The sequence below is a fragment of the Artibeus jamaicensis genome, unplaced genomic scaffold (assembly GCF_021234435.1).
Source record: "Artibeus jamaicensis isolate MK-2021 breed Jamaican fruit bat unplaced genomic scaffold, CSHL_Jam_final contig_373, whole genome shotgun sequence".
Classification (NCBI taxonomy): Eukaryota; Metazoa; Chordata; class Mammalia; order Chiroptera; family Phyllostomidae; genus Artibeus; species Artibeus jamaicensis.
The window spans coordinates 10,282,982-10,302,507 of NW_026521807.1; the positions used below are offsets into that span (position 1 = coordinate 10,282,982).

The following is a 19,526-nucleotide window of genomic DNA, read 5'->3' on the forward strand; positions in this document are numbered from 1 at the left end:
GTGTCTTTGTAATTCCCCATGTATATTTGTCTAATTAGACAAACCCCTGGTAAGCTGGGGCCTTTTTGTATTGTCTGCCTCCTTCCCCTTAAGAAATAACAAGTAAATATTATGGACAAATGTTAGTTGTGGCAATAATTAGGTAAAGAATTAGGAACAATCTTTAACAATTAGAGATTGGTCAAAATCCACCATGTATACTTAGTGAAATATACTACAGCTATTTTTAAAAAGCCATTAGACTAGTCTTTCAAATGGAAAAATGTTTATTTTCTAAATTAAAAGAGTAAGATGCAAAATTGTGACAGTATGATTGTTTTGATGTGAAAATAATCCTAAGCATGGAACAAAGAGTAAAAAAGGAAGTTACCAAAATACATCAATCACCACTCCTGGAATTACCACTCTAAATCTTTCTGTAAGGGGGTAATTTTTTAAAAACTTATTTTCTTTTCCCTAAGAACAGGTGAAGGCTTTTCTAATGCTTTATAGCATACACCCATAGTACTCTCGTCATCCTAATTTGGGACAAAAATGTTCTTCAGAAGCATATTGCAACCCTTTAATAATCTGGTAGCATGGCCTTCCTATGATCCTTTCCTTTTTTACATGTTACCATAGTTATATGTAGGATGACACCACAAATTTGATTAATTGATGGAATAACTCCTGTAATTTTTACACAAACAATGCACACTTTCACGGGTCACTAGCATACATAAATGGAACCTTGATATCATTTTGATATCAAGAAAGTATTCAAACAACCACCACCAAGGCAGTAAATATACAAAACCATAAGAAAGTCTGTTTAAAAGGTAAATTAACTTTATTCAATCATTAAATATTCATTGAGTACTTTCCCAGTCACTGTACTAGACTTGGGGAAACAGTGGTAAATAGAAGAGACATGATTCCTACTATCAGGATTTACATTTTAGTGGTAATAGGCCATAAAGTATAAAACAGTAATTGTGCTAAGCAGAAAATTAGATAATTATTTTCTGTAATCTATTTTAGATGACCAAGGAAGCTTCTGAGAAAGAGCCATTTAAGCTGCTTTTTACAGGAGAATCCAGCTTTGCAAAAATTGGGTAAACCATTACTTGCAGAGGGGGCAATAATACAAAACCCTAAGGCATGAACCAGCTTGATTATTTCAGTAACCAAAAGAAAGCCTACCTGGTTGGAGCATAATGACTAAGAAGAATATGGGGATCTGAAAGAACTAAATTATGTTGACATTGAAAGCCAGCAAAGTTTGTATTTTATTCTAAATGCAATGGAAAAAGCATATTAACCTGAGGACTGATATGAAATATTTTTAAATCTATTCTGATATATTTTCATTGGAATGTTTAGTCTGTTTACATGTAACACAATTACTAATATGCTTGGATTTAAATCTGCTATCATTATTTTCTCTTTGTCCCATCTCTCCTATGTTGATTTTTTTCTATTATGCCTTTTTTTAGATGGGTTATGTTTACTTACTCCATTTTCCAATGTCGGTGGGAGAAATGAAATAAGTAAGAATAATTTGTATTGTACCTCTTCCTGGGCAATGTAAGGACCTGTGAACACATCAACTTAATTTATCACCTCACCCCATGTTATGCTCATACATATTGTGTATACTTTATATATATATATATATATATATATATATACACACTAAATTATTTAAAAGCATTTTTATACAATTAATATGCTTTTATATTTACTCAAACATTTACTTTGTCTATTGTACTTCATGACTCTCTGAATTTGAGCTTCCATCTGGGATATTTCTTCCTAAAGAACATGCTTTAGGTACTCCCTTTTGTTAATGTCTGCTGGCGACAAGTTCAGTTTTTCTCTTCTGAATCTATTTATTTCACCTTTATTTTCAAAGAACTTTACTGAGTTAACAGCTATTTTCTCATTTTGAAGATACATTCTAGTGCTTCTGGCTTCCATAATTTTTTTTGAGAAATAATGTTTTATTTTTGCCCCTTTAAAGGTAGTCTCTCTTTCCTTCTGATTGCTTTTAAGATGTTCTTTAAAATTTGAAGGAGTTTTATTCTATGATTAAAAATTATTTCATTTATGTTTGTTTTCTTTTTGAGATTTGTAATGCTTGAATTTGGAATCTGATGTCATTATGCTTTGGAAAATTCTCAGCTCTTGTCTCATCAGATATTGCTTCTGCCCCTCTTCCCTCCTGGTATTCCCACTTGAATGTATGTTAGATCATTTCACTTTATTCCTTTGGTTTCCATTCATATGTCTCACTGTGGTTAAGACTGGATAATTCTTGTTTTTTTCAGTTCACTGTTTTCTTTTTATTTACTTTTTAAAATATTTTTTTAATTTATTTTTAGAGAGGGGAACAGAGAAAGAGAGGGAGAAACATCAGTGTGAGAGAGAATTACTGATTTGTTGCCTCTTATATGCCCTTGCAACTGAGGCATGTGCCCTTACTGGGAACTGAACCCGTTATCTATTTCCATCTGATCTTTCATTTTCTCAAATATATTGAACATAATTATATTATAGCCTGTGTCTAGTATTGGGTTGGCCAAAAAGTCCGTTTAGTTTTTTCTGTAAAAGACATTTTTCGTTTTCACCGATCACTTTATTGATTTGGATATTTTGAGTGTGTGGGGTATCGCCCACTATTGGCTCTAGTGGGTAGAGGCCAGGGATGCTGCTAAACATCTCCCAATGCATAAGACAGCCCCACAGCAAAGAATTGTTTTTCCACAGTGTCAGTGGTTCAAGAGACTTCAGAAACCACTTTTGACATGTTCGATCAGTTACAGCATCTCTTTGTACCCTGCACAACTTTTTGTGTGTTTCAGTGTGTTTTTACTTTCCTTGAAATAATAAAATACGCCAAAAATGCCCCTTATTTTCTTCTGTCTTCAATATTAGAATGGTCTCACAAAAATTCACCAGTTTTGAATAAAGTTCAAGACAGCTTAGCATTACTAGAGCCATTGTATGAAAAATACTGAACAAACTTTTTGGCTAACCCAATAATTATAAGGTCTGTTGTTGTCTGAAGCATTTTTGTTTCTTTGTCATGGTGGTTGTTTATGTCATATTGTCTTAGTTTTTGTCTCATTATATTATGTTTTTATGATTTTTATTTATAAAAGTTTGTTAATGTATGTTATTTTATATTGTTATTTTTTATTGAATTCCAGAAATTATACTTTGGGGTCTAAAATGATGGTATTTTTTGTAGAAAGGATTTATATCTCACAGAGGCTTTGGGCACTGGTAGTTTAAAATTATCTTATTCTAGTTAGTGACAGAGGCAATTGGAATCTAAACAAGTCTACTTCCAGTTCATACTTTTTCCCAGAGCATAGATCTTTCAGATCTCAACCTGAAGCATATAGAGTTTACCAGAGCAGGCTTGAACTCCAGTTTTTGTTTTTTTAACTCCAAGAGTTAGTCAGAAACTCTGTAAAGCTTCTTAGCCATCTTCCCAGGAATCAACAGATATACTATAGGAAAAGCTGTTATAAATGCTGGATTCAACAATTCGTTTTCTTTCTATCACTTCCTTTCTTGTAATGAGATTTTGCTGGGTGGAAACAATCTTGGTTGTAAGTCTTTAGTTTTCATGACTTGGAATATTTCTTTAGCCCCTTCTTGCCTGTAAGGTCTCTTTTGAGAAATCTGCTGACAGCCTGATGGGGACTCCTTTGTAGGTGATTGTCCCCTTAGCTCTTGCTGCTTCCAGGATTCTCTCCTTCGTTTTAATTTTGGCTAATGTAATTATGATATGCCTTGGTGTGTTCCTTCTTGAGTCCAACTTTTTTGGTACTCTCTGGGCTTCTTGGATTTCTTGGAAGTCTGTTTCCTTTGCCAGATTGGGGAAATTTTCTTTTTATTATTTGTTCAAATAGTTTTTCCACTGGTGGTTGTGTCTTTCCCCCTTCTGGTACCCCTATAATTCGGATATTGGAGCGTTTATAGATGTCCTGGAAGTTCCTAAGCTTCTCCTCATTTTTCTGAATTCTTATTTCTTCATTCCTTTCTGATTGATCATTTTTTTCTTCCTTCTGGTTTACTCCATTGAGTTGAGTCCCAGTTTTTTTTTCATCTCTATGGGTTTCCTGTGGAATTCCATTCATTTCCCTTAATTTAGCCTTCATATGTTTCTCTAATTTGTGGCTATAGTCCACCAGATCTGTGAGGAAGCTGACGACCAGTGTTTTAAATTGTGCGTCTGAGAGATTTGCTATTTCTTCGTCACTTAGATTTATCTCCGGGACTTTGAGGTCCCCCTGCGACATTTTTGGTCTGTTCTGGCCCTTTAAGTGAGAGAAGCGGCGCCTTGGAGTCCCAGGTCGCTGGGTTGTGACGCTGTATGTGGGGGCGTGGTCAGAGCGGGGGGAAAATGGCGCCGCCGCCGGTCCCCCACTCACTTCCTCACCCGCGCGTAACCGGGCACCCACAGTCAACTCGCTGCCACCGCCTCCCCACTGACTCCTCCGTAGTCACTCACCGGTGGGCTGCTCACTAGGTCCAATCCTGGGTTTGGAGCCCGTGCGACTGGATTCCGCGCCCGCGCCCGGGTCGTTCAAGTTCTCCTTTGTAACTCCTCAACCCGCCGCCGGTTTCGCCTCTTACCGGCCGGGCCGCCGGAGAATTTGCTGTCACTTCATTTTTTTAATGCCTTCAGATGTTTGTTTTATATTCTATCATTTTGAGTTCTCAGAAGAACTAGTCTCAATGACCAAGCCTATCATTACTAAATAGATATAAAAATAAGTACACATGAATGATTTTTAAAATTTAACCATTTAGGTCACATTTTATAATTTAGTATAATTATGTTAAAAATCAGTAACAATAGGAACCCAGAAAACCTCATAATTGTAAAATAAGAAATTCATTTCCATGTAAGATGGGTCTAATTCAAATACGAATTCTCAAAGAAAAATAGAAAATGCATACTTAGAACTGAACAATGACAAAAATACTACATATCAACACCTATAGAATACAGCTATAATAGTACAAGAAAACTGAAAACTTTAAATATTTAAATAACACTGAAAATTAAAGAATTAGTAATCTGTTCTAAACCTAAGGGATTAGTAAAAGAATAATGGAAAAAATCAGATAATGAATGAAGCACAAAACAAACATTCAATACAAAGGGGTACAAAGTCTAAAATTGTATCTTGTACAGATTGCCAGATAAAAGTCTGAGGGGATGTACACTACAGCATAGGGAATATAGTCAATAACACTCTAGTAACTATCCGTGGTTTCAAATAGGTACTAGACTTAGGGTGATTATTTTGTAAATTATAATAATGTTCAATCACTGTTACACACCTGAAACATATAATATTGAATGTCATCTGCAACTGAAAACAAAAGTTGTATCTTTCAATAATAACTAACAAATCTTGGACAAGGTTACCCAAGAAAGAAAACAAAAAATATTAGAAGTGAAAACAGGGACATTACTACAAATTCTGTAGAGATTGAGGAGAGATCATTAACAATTTTGTTATAATAAATAGAAAAGTAAAAATGAAAGTTTCCAGAAAGTGTAACCTTTCAAAAGTCATGTAAGAAGAAACAAAAAATATAAATGATCTGATTGCTATGTAAGAGATTAAATCATTAGAAATTTCCCAAAAATGAAAACATGTTGCCCGGAGAGTTTTGCCAAACATTCATGAGAGAATAAATGTCAATCTTACATAAACCATTGCTGAGTATATAAAAGGGGAAATGTGCTTGTGTTCATTTATTAGGCTTCTGTAATCTTGACAGTAAAACTTGGTAAGAAGAGTGAGAGAGAGTCCAATCATATTCATGAAGATAGAGGTGAATAACATAGTATCAAGCAGAACCCAGAAAATGTATAAAAGAAAATAAAACATTATCCAGTTCAATTTAATCCAGGAATGCACTTTTAGCATGTTAAAAGATTAAAAGAGAAAAGTCATAAGCTTTAGAAAAAGTTAACATAGATATGGATGAAACCTTTTGCCAAAGTAGAATGGTGCAGAACTTCCTTAAGTCAATCAGACCCACAATGAACATTGAAATGGGATTTTTGAAGCAGTCCCTTAGAATCAAGAATGAAAACCACATTGGAGATACCAGCCCAGCCAGCATTGAAGGCAATAAAACAAAGTATATAAACACTGGAAATGAAGAAATGTGATTTACAGATTATTAAAATAAGAGCTGTGTAAGGATTCTGGATATAACATAAAAAAGCGGACTGTGTTTCTCTAGCAAAAAGGAACTGTTAGAAAATTATTTTTTAATGATAGCATTTACTATATCACTTTAAAATATGAATTACATATGAGTAAATTTAAAAATACAGAAGACATCTATGTGGAAAAATCAATGTTATTGAAAGGCATTAAAGAATATTTAATAAAAAGAAAAATATACCATTGTTAAGTATTAAGAGACTCTAGAGTTAAGATGGCAATTCTTCCCTACACAATGAAAGCAGTTGCAAAAAAAAATTCAAACAAATTTTCTAGAAACTTAAGCTGATTCTGCAAGAATTTCAAGATACTCTAGCAGCAACAGATTGAAGATGAAGAGAACTGACTTGTCAAATAGCAAGAATTATCTTTAAATTGTATTAATTGGGTGTTTATAATGGCCTAAAGGTGAAAACACAAATGTCTACCAGCTAATCAAAGGATAAATAAAATATATGTCTATAGAGTAGAATATTATTTAGCTGGCTGAATGAAGTACTGATAACTTGTTGTAATGTGGATGAATCTTGAAAATATGCTAGGTGAAAGAAGCCATGATGGCATACTACGCAGCACAAAGAAGGAAGGAACGAACTCCTACCCTTTGTGACAGCATGGATGGATCTGGAGAGCATTATGCTAAGTGAAATAAGCCAGGTGGTGAAAGACAAATACCATATGATTTCACCTGTACATGGAATCTAATCAATAAAACAAGCAAGCAAGCAAAATCTAACCAGAGACATTGAAATTAAGAAAAAACTGACAGTAACCAAAGGGGAGGTGGGCGGGTACAATGGGGATGAAAGGGGGAAGGGTTTTCAGGCACATCCATAAAGGACACATGGACAAAATCAAAGGGTAGGATCAAGGGTGGGGAGTGGGAATGGCTGAGGTTGGGGGGAGTGGTTGGGGGGACAGAAATGGAGACCAGTCTTGAAAAACAATTACAAAAGCCACAAGAAACATTACACTTCTCTTCATGTGAAATATTCACTAAAGGAAATTTACAGAGATAGTAGATTGGTGGTTGGTTAGGAATGGTGAGATTTATCAAGATTAGGACATAGAGCAGTGATAGCTAAAGGATGTGGGTTTCCTTTTTGAGGTAATGAGAATGTTCTAAAATTGTGGTGATGGTTACCTATAAGTGAAAAGACTATCCATCATACACTTTAAATAAGTGAATTGTATAGTATGTGAATTATACCACAATAAATCTGTTAAAGCTATATAATAATTAGCAGAGTGTAGTATTAGGGATGGAAGAACTGATTTATACTGGAATAGAAGCCTAGAAATAAATGTGCTCTTATGAGGGATCTTAATTTAAGACCAATCGCATTACAAGCTGGTAGGAAAAATAAGAGTATTTCAAATTGTTCTGGATATCTGTATGGAAGAAAATGAAATTATGCCTCCTTAATACCATACAGAAAAATCAGTTTCAGGTGAATTAACTGTGAAACAAAAACCTATTAAACCTAGAAGGCAAGATAGAAAGACATCTTTATGACCTTATGGTTGGTAAATGCAAACTATAAAATACATATTCAAATACATGAAAAGCCTTTGTTCTTTAAGTTCTTGGAAAAGTAGTTGATTTCAGTTAGACATGGGAACTGTATCGAGCTTGTAACATTTTGTGCAACGTAGCAAAGAAGCTATTGGGATCATGCCAGATGGACTTGAGAGAACTGAAAAGCATCCTACCAGCCAAAGTTAGGACAGTTTGAGTATCAATAAGGACTTACAGGTTCACTGAAATTCTAAAATTTACCTGAGCACAGGTTGGAACATATAAAATGCAATGGATTGGAACATACCAAATTTAATAATTTGATCATTTAAGTCCATGAGTTCATAATAGTAAAGCTAACAACAAGTATCTAGTAGTCAACAAAGGAAGGAAGCCATGGAATCAATTCATTATTTTGAAAACCAGTTAAATAAATAAAGCATTTGTCCTGCATTTTCTGTAAGAACTCTACTGAACTTAAACAAATAGTAAATGAGGAGACATTCTATATACACATGTATTTAATAAATGAAGAAGGAATGATAGAAAATTGCCACCTTGAGATTCATAATGAATACATTGATTTATTCGTTTTACATGAACATGAGAAGGAAAATATACTTTTAATATAAAAACATGCCATCGTCTATTTAAAAATCTTGCCCCCCAAAATGAACCTGACTAGGAAATAGAATGTGTTAAACACAACTCAATCTATGGAAAAAAATCATGGGACAAATTAACTTCAACCAATAGGTTGTAGGAGAGGGAGGAAAAAAGTGTAGATTGAAAGAGACTTACTTAAAAGATATGTAAAGCAATATGTGAACTTACTAGTTTTCTATAGCTGTATAACAAATTAATGTAACACTAAAAATATTTATATCTCACAGTGTCTTGAGAGTTAGGAATCCAGGAGTGGCTTCTCTGGGTATTCTGGCCCAGGGTCTTAGGAGTTTGCACAAGCCATTGGCTGGGTTGCTGTCCTCTGAAGGTGACAGAAGATAAGTGATAGAACATCCAGTTCCAAGATGGCTCACTCAGGGTTTGAGGGTGTCTACAACATGGCACTTGGCTCTCTCTCCCCAGAGCAAGTGATCCAAGAGAAAGAAGTCAAAATCACTCAAACGGATATACCGTTACCTCTGTATTCTATTAGTTCCACAGATGATCCCTGATACACTGTGGCAAAGAGCTACACAAAAGCACAAATACCAGGAGGCTGGCTGCCACAATTTTGCTTTCAAAGATTCACATCCTTCCCACAGGTAAAACTCTCACCCTTTCCCAAAATTCTCAAACAGCATTAGCTAAAAGTCTAGAAATTAAAAACAAAGACCAGGTATAGATGTGGCTTTTTAGGTATACTTCCCGAAACACAGCTCCTTAAATAGAGTTAAGAGGGCCTGCAGACAATAATATGTAGTATTTGCTTCCACCTACCTAAACTAAAATATAGTTTACAGAAACTGATACCCCCAGAGCAACTTGGTTGGTAGTTCTCTGATTAAAATTCAAAACCTGAGAGTAATTCTCCATGGCTCTTAACTCTGCCTTATAGTCTCTTGGATCCCACTCACTGAGTAACCCTTCTTTTTCCATGTTTACAGCTGTGTAGCTCTCTGTAGCAGCTTGCATGTCCAAAGTCTGTTTTTATTTGGATCTCTGTCCCAGTCCAGGCTGGCAAATAGCCTGCAAATATAATTCTTTTAAAAGGTCTCTTAATAATTATATTCTACTAATATAATTGTCATATAAATTTTGTGAGTCTCCTTTGAATTTTGAGTTAACACCAATAAACAAAGCAACACTCATAAATCTCTTTCATATAAACCCATGCACTACACCTTTAAACTTCTCAGAAGCCTCGTAATTTAATTAAGAGGTTGTGAGGCACACTCAAGTCTAAATGAAAAGACTCTGAGTTACCACATTTGATTTTTTTGAGATCTTAAAAGGCTTTACAACTACACCCTCAACCTCATACCTTTCTGTTAGTGCTCTGGATTTGTTCTTTGTTCTGAGCCATTTCCTAATTTTATATCTGTCACCTGGAAAGGCTGGGAATCTTCAAATCTCGTAAGTTCTGCCTCCTTTGGAACAGTCCATTAACTTCTCTCTCTTTATGCTTTACTATAAGCAACAAGAATATACCAGGTGACATCTTTAACATTCTGGTTGGAAATCTCCTTAGCTAGATCACCCAGTCAGTTAGGCTTATTTGCTATTGCACTGTGCACGTAAATGTGGGTGACAAAATTGCTAAACTTACTATCACTTTTCTCCAATCTCCAGTAAGACTATTCTAATCTGTTAAAACCTCATCTGCAGCCTTCTCAAGGTTATCATGCATTTCTAAGCTCTTCAAACTCCCTACCATTCTCCAAGTCCTTCCACCTTCTGCCCTCTGCCACTTCCAAAGCCACTCTTACATTTAAAATTTTTATGTCACCATGCCACTTTCAAGTACCAAAACTCTATTAATTTCCTATTGCTTCATAACGAATACAAAAGTGGGAAAAATGTGTTGTAAATCCATGGACATGGATGGATCTAACAAGGATAACAACCAATTCAAAAAAGAATATAGCAGGATTCCACTTTTATAAAGAATCAAAAAAGTAAAAAAATATTTTGTTTAAAGGTGCGAACATCAGTATCTACAAATTCAAGCAAAAGTGATAATCACAAAATCAAGGGAGTTAATTTTCTCTAGCTACTGAAGGTAGAGAATAGGTTAAGGAAGTAGCATACAAGGAACATAAAAGTGGTATAATTTTACATGTTTATTTAGCTGGGACAATCCTGGTTTGCCTATTTTCCTGGTATAGTAATACCATGCTCTCACATTTAAAGATGTCCTGGTTTGGATAATAAATTATATGTTATCCTTTTTAAAGTAGCTTTTTCCCTTTAATCTGGATAGAGGCATATGGATCTTCATTGTACAATTTTTCCTTATATAAATCAGATATTTTACAAATATTCAGTTAAAACTATAAAATATTTAATAATATAATTTAAATTTTTAGCCAGTGACAACAGAGTAAAAGTAAATCTGTGTGTAGGATAGATGTAAATAGAATTTGAATGAAATCCACATCTGGGTGGACATGGAGATAGATAATATACTACATGTCTAGCATTGTATTAGCCCTTTACAGATATTACTTCATCTTCATAGCAAGATTTTTAATACATATTATCTCCATTTTACACATGAAGAATCTGAGGCATAAAAAAGTATATCTAACTTAGCCAAAGCCATACAGTGACAGAGCAAAATCTGAACCCAAGCAATGTGACACCAGACTACATGCTTTTAACCAGAATTGCAGAGTCCATAATAGACATTCTTACACTTTTTTTGTGCCATGTATCCTTTTGGCAGTCTGATTAGGCCTAGAAATCCCTTTTTTAGAGTCATGTTTTAAATGTATAAAATATGCATAATATTATAAATGAAACCAATTATAGTAAAATTGAGTAATGAAGATGTTATACAGAAGCGCTATACATATTCTTTATGTATCAAATAAAATATAGCTGAGAATCTAATAACATCTATAGCTTTTTAAGTAGTGAACACCAATTGTATCTTGAGATTTCTACAAGTATAGTAAGGTAGTGGGAGAATACCTGTGATTTTTATTGTGAAAAAGTCACCAGTACTTCTAAAAATACTGATTTATTACCTATGTTCAAAATTGAAAGAAATCCTCAGTTTCACTTTGAGGTTAGCAAAAATTAAGGTGTAATATTTTTCATATTGAAATTCATAACCCTTTGTTTTATTACCTTAATTCATAGACTTTCAAAAAACATTTTCCATCGACTTTATTTTCAAATACACTTTCTTAAAAAAATAAAAGCCAGTATACTTTCTGTGGGCATGACAAGTATCCATATTAGGAAATCCAATTATACACAAAATACCACGTCTAGTCAGAGGTAGATATATTTATTTCTTGGTAACATACATTAAGTGGCACTAATTACACAGTAACTACAAGGTAACTAACATGAAACCACAGGACTTAACTTTGCCACAGCTGCATGGACTCGGGGCTTTTTCTAGCTGAGCACATTGTGAAAAAACAGGATGCCCACTGCAGAGCTCTGCCAATGAAATCTGTTTGGGAGGGCGGTTATGAAGTGGCGACTCACCAGAGTTCCTTGCAACTGACCGATGACTGGCAAGCCATGTTAGTTATGAAGTAGTTACAGCCTTATTCACAAACGTTACTGTGTCTCCTTCCAGAAGGAAGAAAGAAATTCCGTGAATTAGCCCTTGGTGTGTCAGGTGGGAGTGCAGAGGAGGGCCGATAGAGCTGTGTCAGAAGGACCCGGTGGGTCAGGTGGGTAGGACATCAGTAATCATCATGGTTGTCTTCTACATACTGGTAGCAAAGTGACTTCTGAGTTGTAATCAGGTAAATTTTAGATAAATGGAAAAGACCCAGTAGTCCTACACTAAGATATAAAGAGCCCTGCTTAGCCGCATGAGTGTCGTGCTCGCATCTGGGCCTCACAGCACAAGGCACCCAGACTTTTGCCTCTTGTCACTGCCTTGCAGAGCAGCTCTCGCGGCCATTTCAAACACCTGCCTCACTCCCTCTCTGGTCTTCGCCGAACACTCCGCGTAGCCGAAGGCGCCGATCCTCTGGGCCATGGCTCTGCCCTCCTCCGGCTTCACCGGCTCCCGCCGCGCCTGGGCCAGCTTCCACTGCGTGTGCGGGCAGCGCCGCAGGTCCTTCTTGTTCCCCACCAGGAGGATGGGCGCGTCGGGGCAGAAGTGCCTGACCTCCGGAGTCCACGTGTCCGGGATGTTTTCCAAGCTGTCGGGGCTGGCGACGGAGAAGCACAGCAGCACCGCGTCGGTGCGGGGGTAGGCCAGGGCCCGCAGGCCCCGGTAGTCCTCCTGCCCGGCGGTGTCCCACAGGGCCAGCTCCACCGGCTGCCCGTCCACGTCCAGGCCCGCCAGGAAGCTCTCGAACACCGTGGGCACGTAGGCCTCCGGGAACTGGTACCCTCGGAAAACGATGAGCAAACACGTCTTGCCGCAGGCCCCGTCGCCGACCACCACCAGCTTCTTGCGCACGTCCGCCATGGCTCCCGGCCAGCTGCAGGCCCACGCCCGCGTGGCGGCCGTTCCCGAAGTGCCTGCGATGTCTCCGGTGAAAGTCGCCCGGCCAGGGCTCCTACCGGCCATCTCTGCACCCAGGACGCCTGTGCCGGGGTCGCAAGAAGGCCAGCACGGGCGTCCGAGGCCCCGGGGCCCAGGGGCCCAACAAAAGAACCGGTGGGAGGGCCGAGGGCAGTGGGTGCGAGCGCGGGCCAGCGAGGACTGCAGGAGGGCGGGGGAGTGAGGCCTGAAGGCACAGACTTGCTGACTGACACGGGTCTCACTTCACAGAGGGTGTGTTCTTGACTCCCCGCCCCCAACCTGGCACTTTCTGGTTTGGATTTATATTCAGAATGAGATACATAAATAGCTTACAAGTAAATATTTCTCTATGTTGTGGACTTAGGTGGGGAGTGAGAAACAAGGTGTGAGGATGAAGAAGTGTATGTATAGCTAATGGGAAGCTTGGAACTGCCTTAGATGTTTGGCTTGGTTCTGCACATGAAATTATTCGTAAAAGAATTCATTATTGATACTGCTGCATGTTGCAGTATTTTATTTGTCAATATCTGTAGCAATGCAACAATCAAAAAAGAAAAAAATAGATTGAAACTTTTTTAAAAGTTTCATTGGGCAAAAAGAAAAACATAGGACAAAATTTTTATTTGCCTTACTCATGATTTGATGTCCCAGCAGAGCAACTGGAGAACCTAATTCTGACCAACAAGGAGGAATTGCTTGGCTAATTGAAAGTGACAGAAACCTTGGGAGAAAACAACTGCATACAAAGGATAATTATGAGAAGGTAAAATGGGCCCTAAAGGATAGTGTCAAGAAATCTGAAGCCCCCAAATGAGGTGAGACTTGTAAAAAAATGCTAAGACAGGACAAAGAGTGGGCTTTTTAAAATTCTGTACAGAGCCAGAGGATGATCAAAGAAAGGAAAAACCTACTTCAATTTCTGGCATAATGTTAGAGCTGACGGAGAAAGCAGAGCTCCCTAGATATTATTTTGCTTCATTCGCTACACAGGAAATTTAAGTGGTTGACATAGTAGAAAGAACTATGTATTTGTGGCGTCAGGCAGACCTGGGTTTAATTCTCTTTTTCAACACTTAGTTATATTACCCTAGATCCCCTTTTCTCATCTGTAAAATGGAAATAACTGTATTTTTCTCATAGGATTGTTCTGAGTGATGGAAACAATACATCCAAAATACTAAGCCAGGCTCCCAGTAGTGACTCATTAAATAGCAACTTATTAATATTACTGAAAAGAGCAGTATAAATATTGACAAGAAGCAATACTCTTCCAAATAGGAGAAAACATTTTAAGAAACCTAACAGTTCCAATTTAGATTATATGAGTGGCTTATATTGAAGGCTTTGAAGGTGGGAGGTGGGGAGTATGAATAAGACCTGAGTACAGTTGTCATCTTTGAGGAATTATGGAAAACATAATAGGTGCTAAAACACCAAATGTGGGCAAATGTCTGCCTTCAGGGTGAAAAGTGGAAATCTAAAACCTGGAATTATTTGCCTTTTCACTCAGCGATATTTTCTCCCATTGGTGTAGTTTTCATTTGCCCATGGAAGAGAAAATGCAAAAAAAAAAAAAGCACCACTGAAGCAAAGGAATAGTTTGGATTTTCCAAAGAAGTGCATAAAGTGGAGATAGAAGTCTTGGTAGCTAAGGTGATTAAAAAAAAAAAAAAGAACAGGATTCTTGAATTTCTTCAAAGCTTTGAGAGGTAAAGCTTGAAAGAAGGAAAACATTGCATCCTAAAGCAAGATGTAGTGGGTTGAATGGTGGCACCCAAAAAATTATGTTCATGTCCTAATTCCTGGAACCTGTGAATATTACCTTATTTGGAAAAACAGATCTTTGCAGATGTAAATAAGTTAAGGAACTTGAGATGAAATCAGCCATCCTGGATTGTCTCCTGGGCCATAAATCTAATGACAAGTATCCTTATGTGACAGAAGAGGAGACATAGAGAAGGCAATGTGACCGTAGAGGCTAAGATTGGAGTGATGCGGCAGTAAATGAAGGAATTCTGACAGCTACCCAGAACTGGAAGAGGCAAATAATAGATTCTCCCCTACATCTTTCAGAGGAAGTGCAGTCCTGATAACACTTATTTCGGACTTCTGGCCTGCAAACTTATATAAGAGAATAAATTTCTGTTGTTTTAAGCCACCATTTTATGGTGCTTTGTTACAACGGCCCTTTGAACTTACTGCACAGAACTCAAAGGAGATCAGCTAATATCTCTAGTAGACAGTTTTCTTGGGCTGGAAGAAATGAGGGGTTATGAAATGGGTGATGGAGGGTGCAGAAGGTCTGGCTCTTGGAAGGCACATGTGAATGACAGTGGAGTTAGCAATGTACAGAGTACACAGTCTGGCCATTTACAGAAATTGTCAGCTTGAGAGAGACCTGACATGGTTACAATGCATTGCCAAAACCAGGAAGTCACATGGCAGGCAGCTAATCAATATAGGAAGTTCTCCCCAAAAGAAATTCATGTCATCAGATGGAGTTTCTGTTTGATTGAAGAATACTTTCCACTCCCTACCTGCTTTATCTGTAGCAGAAGTAACAGCTGTCTCTCTATATTCTAATACTTTGTAACTCAATCCTACCCAAACTTCTCATAGGAAAAATAAAAAGTATTCTTTCAACATTCTCTGGCAATCTCAAATACTCAGATAAAGAAAGGATCATGGACAATGGATGGGGTTTCAGTGATATAGAATGGAATACATGTCACTCGGAAAACCTTTCTTCAATCTTTATTTTACTGGGACTTTATCCATTTGATTGGGGGCTCCACCTCTAATCCCCAAGCAGGACTATGTTGATCCCAGGCAAGAATCTAAAGAGAATTATTAAAAGGGTGCTCTGGGAGCATCTATGAGAGAAAGCAGTGCCCTAGACAGATACCTCAGTTGGTTAGGGCATCGTCCCAATATGCCAAGATTTTGGTTCAGTCTCCAGTCAGGGCACATATAGGAACCAACTAATGAATTCATAAATAATTGGAACAATAAGTCGATGTCTCACTCTCTCAAAACCAATAAATATTTAGAAAAAAATTTAAGAGAAAGCACTTTGGGTTTACCAACCAGAATTAATTTGTTCTATTTAACTTTCTTCCTCGCAGGATTACTAGACTAGTACACCAATGAAAGGTAGTAGACAATATTTATTGTATCTTTCCCCAGCAGGCATTGACATTTATTACCATAGACTTCCAAGTAAGTTGGGGAAGAAAGATTGACTAGGTGATTGACTCCTGGGTGGCAGTGAGCCTCTGCAGAGGTTTTTAGTGGAGAGCCTCAGTCCTTTACTAAGTCAACACTGTATTTCATTGACTTGAGAGAATACGCTCATATAGAATTCATATTTATCAAAACTTCACCTGATTCAAAGATGGAAAGGACAGGATGTTCTACAAACCTTGGAATAGCTTGATGTTGACTCCGGGCTAAAGTCTAGATAGCCATGTTTAAAAACATAAAATCAGGGATTCTAACCATGCAAGCAGAGTCTTTAACAAACTACTATGGTTTTTAAGTTTCTTCACTCACATAGGTGTCACAAATGAATGGGACATCTATTCTGTAAATGTCTATGTGGGGCTTTAGCAAAATGATTAAGGTATGGTTCTTGGAATGCAGTAGTTTAAAATCTGGTGAGTGAAAGAGACTTGTAAAGAAATAAAAGATATTATAAATAAATAAATAAAATAAATGTTCATTGTCAGAGTTTATATTTAGTAAAAATTAAAAATAAACTACATTTGGCTCTAGCCAATGTGGCTCAGTTAGTTAGGCTTTGTTCCACAAACCAAAAGGTCACCAATCAGGATGTGTGCCTGGGTGGTAGGTTCAGTTCCCGGGCAGGGCTTGTGCAGAAGGCAACTAGTCAGTATTTCTCACATCAATGTTTTTCTCCTTCTCCTTCTTCCTACCTTCCCTTCTCTCTAAAATCAAAAATAAAAACAAAATTTATTAAAAAATAAATAAAAACAGCTATATTCAATTGTTTGGGATGAACTGGCACTAGCATATGAACACCTTTAAGAATGGAAAACAATATTGGTGAATAATATGACAGTGAGATAATTATCTAAAATTAACAAGAGTTTAAAGGAGAAAACAAATATTTAACAAAGATAAAAATATTTTTTAAGTTTATTCTTATTTTTAAGCAAGTTAATACAACAGATTTGAAAAAAATAGTATTCCAAGCTTGCAAATTTATGGTGAGATGGACCCTTTTCTAAAAAAAAAAAAAAAAAAAATCACTATTTATTTGTCAATTATAGTTGACATTCAATATTATATTAGTTTCAGGTGTACACCCCAGTGATTAAACATTATATAACTTACTAAGTGATCATCCCAATGAATCTTACACCCATCTGACACCTTGCATAGTTACTAGAATATTGTTTACAATATTCCTTCCCTCTGCTGTACCTTACATCCCCATGACTATTCTATAACAACTAATTTATACTCCTTAATCCCTTCACTTTTTTTTCATCCGTCCCCTCAACCTCCCTCCCATCTGTCAACTGTCAAAATGTTCTCTGTATCTATGCATGTATTTCTGTTCTGCTTGTTCATTTATTTTTTTTAAGTCAGTTGTTGATAGGTATTTATTTATTGCCATTTTATTTCTTCTTAAAGAAGATTCTTTAACATTTTTTGTAATACTGGTTTGCTGGTGATATATTCCATTAGCTTTTTCTTATCTGGGAAGCTCTTTATATGTCCTTCAAGTCTAAAAGATAGCTTTGATGGATAGACTATTCTTGGTTTTAGGCCCTTGCTTTTAATCACTTTGAATATTTCTTGCCACTCCCTTCTGGCTTGCAAAGTTTCTGTTGAGAAATCAGCTGACGGTCTTTTGGGAGCTCCCTTGTAGGTAACTTACTGCTTTTCTTTTGCTGCTTTTAAATTCTCTGTCTTTAACCTTTTGCATTTTAATTATGATGTGTCTTTTTGTGGGCCTCCTGGGGTTTATATTGTTCAGTACTCACAGCACTTCCTGAACTTGTAGGTCTGTTTCCTTCACCAAGTTAGGAATGTTTTCTGTCATTATGTTTTCAAACAAGTTTTTAATTCCTTGCTCTCTCTCTTCTCTTTCCCCACCCCCACATCCATGATGCAGAGTTGGTACACTTGAAGTGCTCCTTACACTATCCTCATTTTTTGGGTCCTTTTTTTTTTTTTTTTGCTTTTCTGATTTGGTGTTTTTGGCTTCTTTATATTAAACAGCACTGATTTGGTTCTTGGCTTCATCTACTTTATTGTTGATTTCCTATAAATTATTAATTTTATTTAGTGTATCCTTCATCACTGACTGGTTCTTTTTTTATGGTTTCCATGTCTTTTTTAATAATGTTTAAGTTCTCACTGAGTTCATTGAGCATCCTTATAATCAATGTTTTGAACTCTTCATCTAGCAGAGTATGTGTCTCCATTTTGTTTAGTTGTTTTTCTGGAGTTTTGTTCTGTTCTTTCATTTGAGCCATGTTTCTTCATCTCCTCACTTTGACAGCCTACCTGTGTTAACTTCTATGTGATAGGTAGAGTGGGGCAGGGTCTTAGGGAGTCACCAGAGTGAGACTAACAGTGTGAGCCATGTTGATGGAGACTCAGATATGGCTCCAACCTGCTAGCTTTGTCACAGGGGTCTCAGAAAAAGAACAAAGGCCTCTGCCAGCACCTGTGTCTTACAGAAAGCTTCCCCTCTGGTCCTCTTCCTGATGCCAGACAGTTCACTTCCCATATTTCTCTGGTGAGTTTTGAATTGCTGACCCAGCGCTGGAGCTCAAAGCAAGTGAGTTCAAGTAAGTTTGTGCATGGGCCCTTTAGAAGGAGCTGTCTGGGACTACTAGCTGTCTCTAATAGCCCTCTGTCTCACACAGCCACAATTCCAGCTGGTTTTTACAGCCACACATTATGAGCATGTTTCTCCTTGCACTGGAACAGGGGCTGGATGTCCTGTGTGAGTCTGGAACTCCTAATTCCTCAGGGGGACATCTGCAGGAAGATATCCCTCCCACTTTTAATCTGCTACACATGGTTGTTGAACCCTCCCATCTGCGTCTTTGCCCCTCCTACTGGTCTCAATGTGGATGGCTCTTATTGTAGGACTTTCATTCAACTAGATTTCAGGTGGTTCTGAATGTTGGTTCCTCTGTACTTTAGCTGCAATTCTAATGTGGTTGTGGGAGGATGTGAATACTGTGTTTACCTACACTGTCATCCTGACTGGAAGCCTCAAAATGGATACTTAAATGCTGCTGGTGCAAACATAAAATGGTAATTTTGTGGAAAGTCATTATATACAATTCATACTATGCAATGCAGCTTTTTAAATAGGAATCTGCTGTAAATAATAATCTAAAATATATGCATAGGGAAGTCTATAACAACATTATAAGTATAAAAAATTTTAAGATGATTAAAAAGATAAGTACAGTCAGTGATGAAATGTCATAATTATAATCAGAATTGTCTCTTTAAAAGAGGTTGCCTGGAAAATTATATATTATATCATATTAATTCATCATATTCAATTATAAGGCTAGGGATAATGACTCTTTACTGTAAACTC

At 37.0% G+C, this 19,526-nt stretch overlaps 1 protein-coding gene across 1 annotated transcript; it reads right to left on the reverse strand.

Annotated features, from left to right (window-relative positions):
* Positions 1–11,552: 11,552 nt before the first annotated feature.
* Positions 11,553–13,085, reverse strand: LOC119059816 (transforming protein RhoA-like). Its single transcript, XM_037159647.2, has one exon. The coding sequence runs from the start codon at positions 12,974–12,976 to the stop codon at positions 12,293–12,295; it is 684 nt and encodes a 227-aa protein (XP_037015542.2). The 5' UTR covers positions 12,977–13,085; the 3' UTR covers positions 11,553–12,292.
* Between the last annotated feature and the right edge of the window lie 6,441 nt (positions 13,086–19,526).

Bases quoted from the DNA above. Each gene is read 5' to 3' on its own strand.
- LOC119059816 (XM_037159647.2), bottom strand. From the start codon at position 12,976: ATGGCCGGTAGGAGCCCTGGCCGGGCGACTTTCACCGGAGACATCGCA.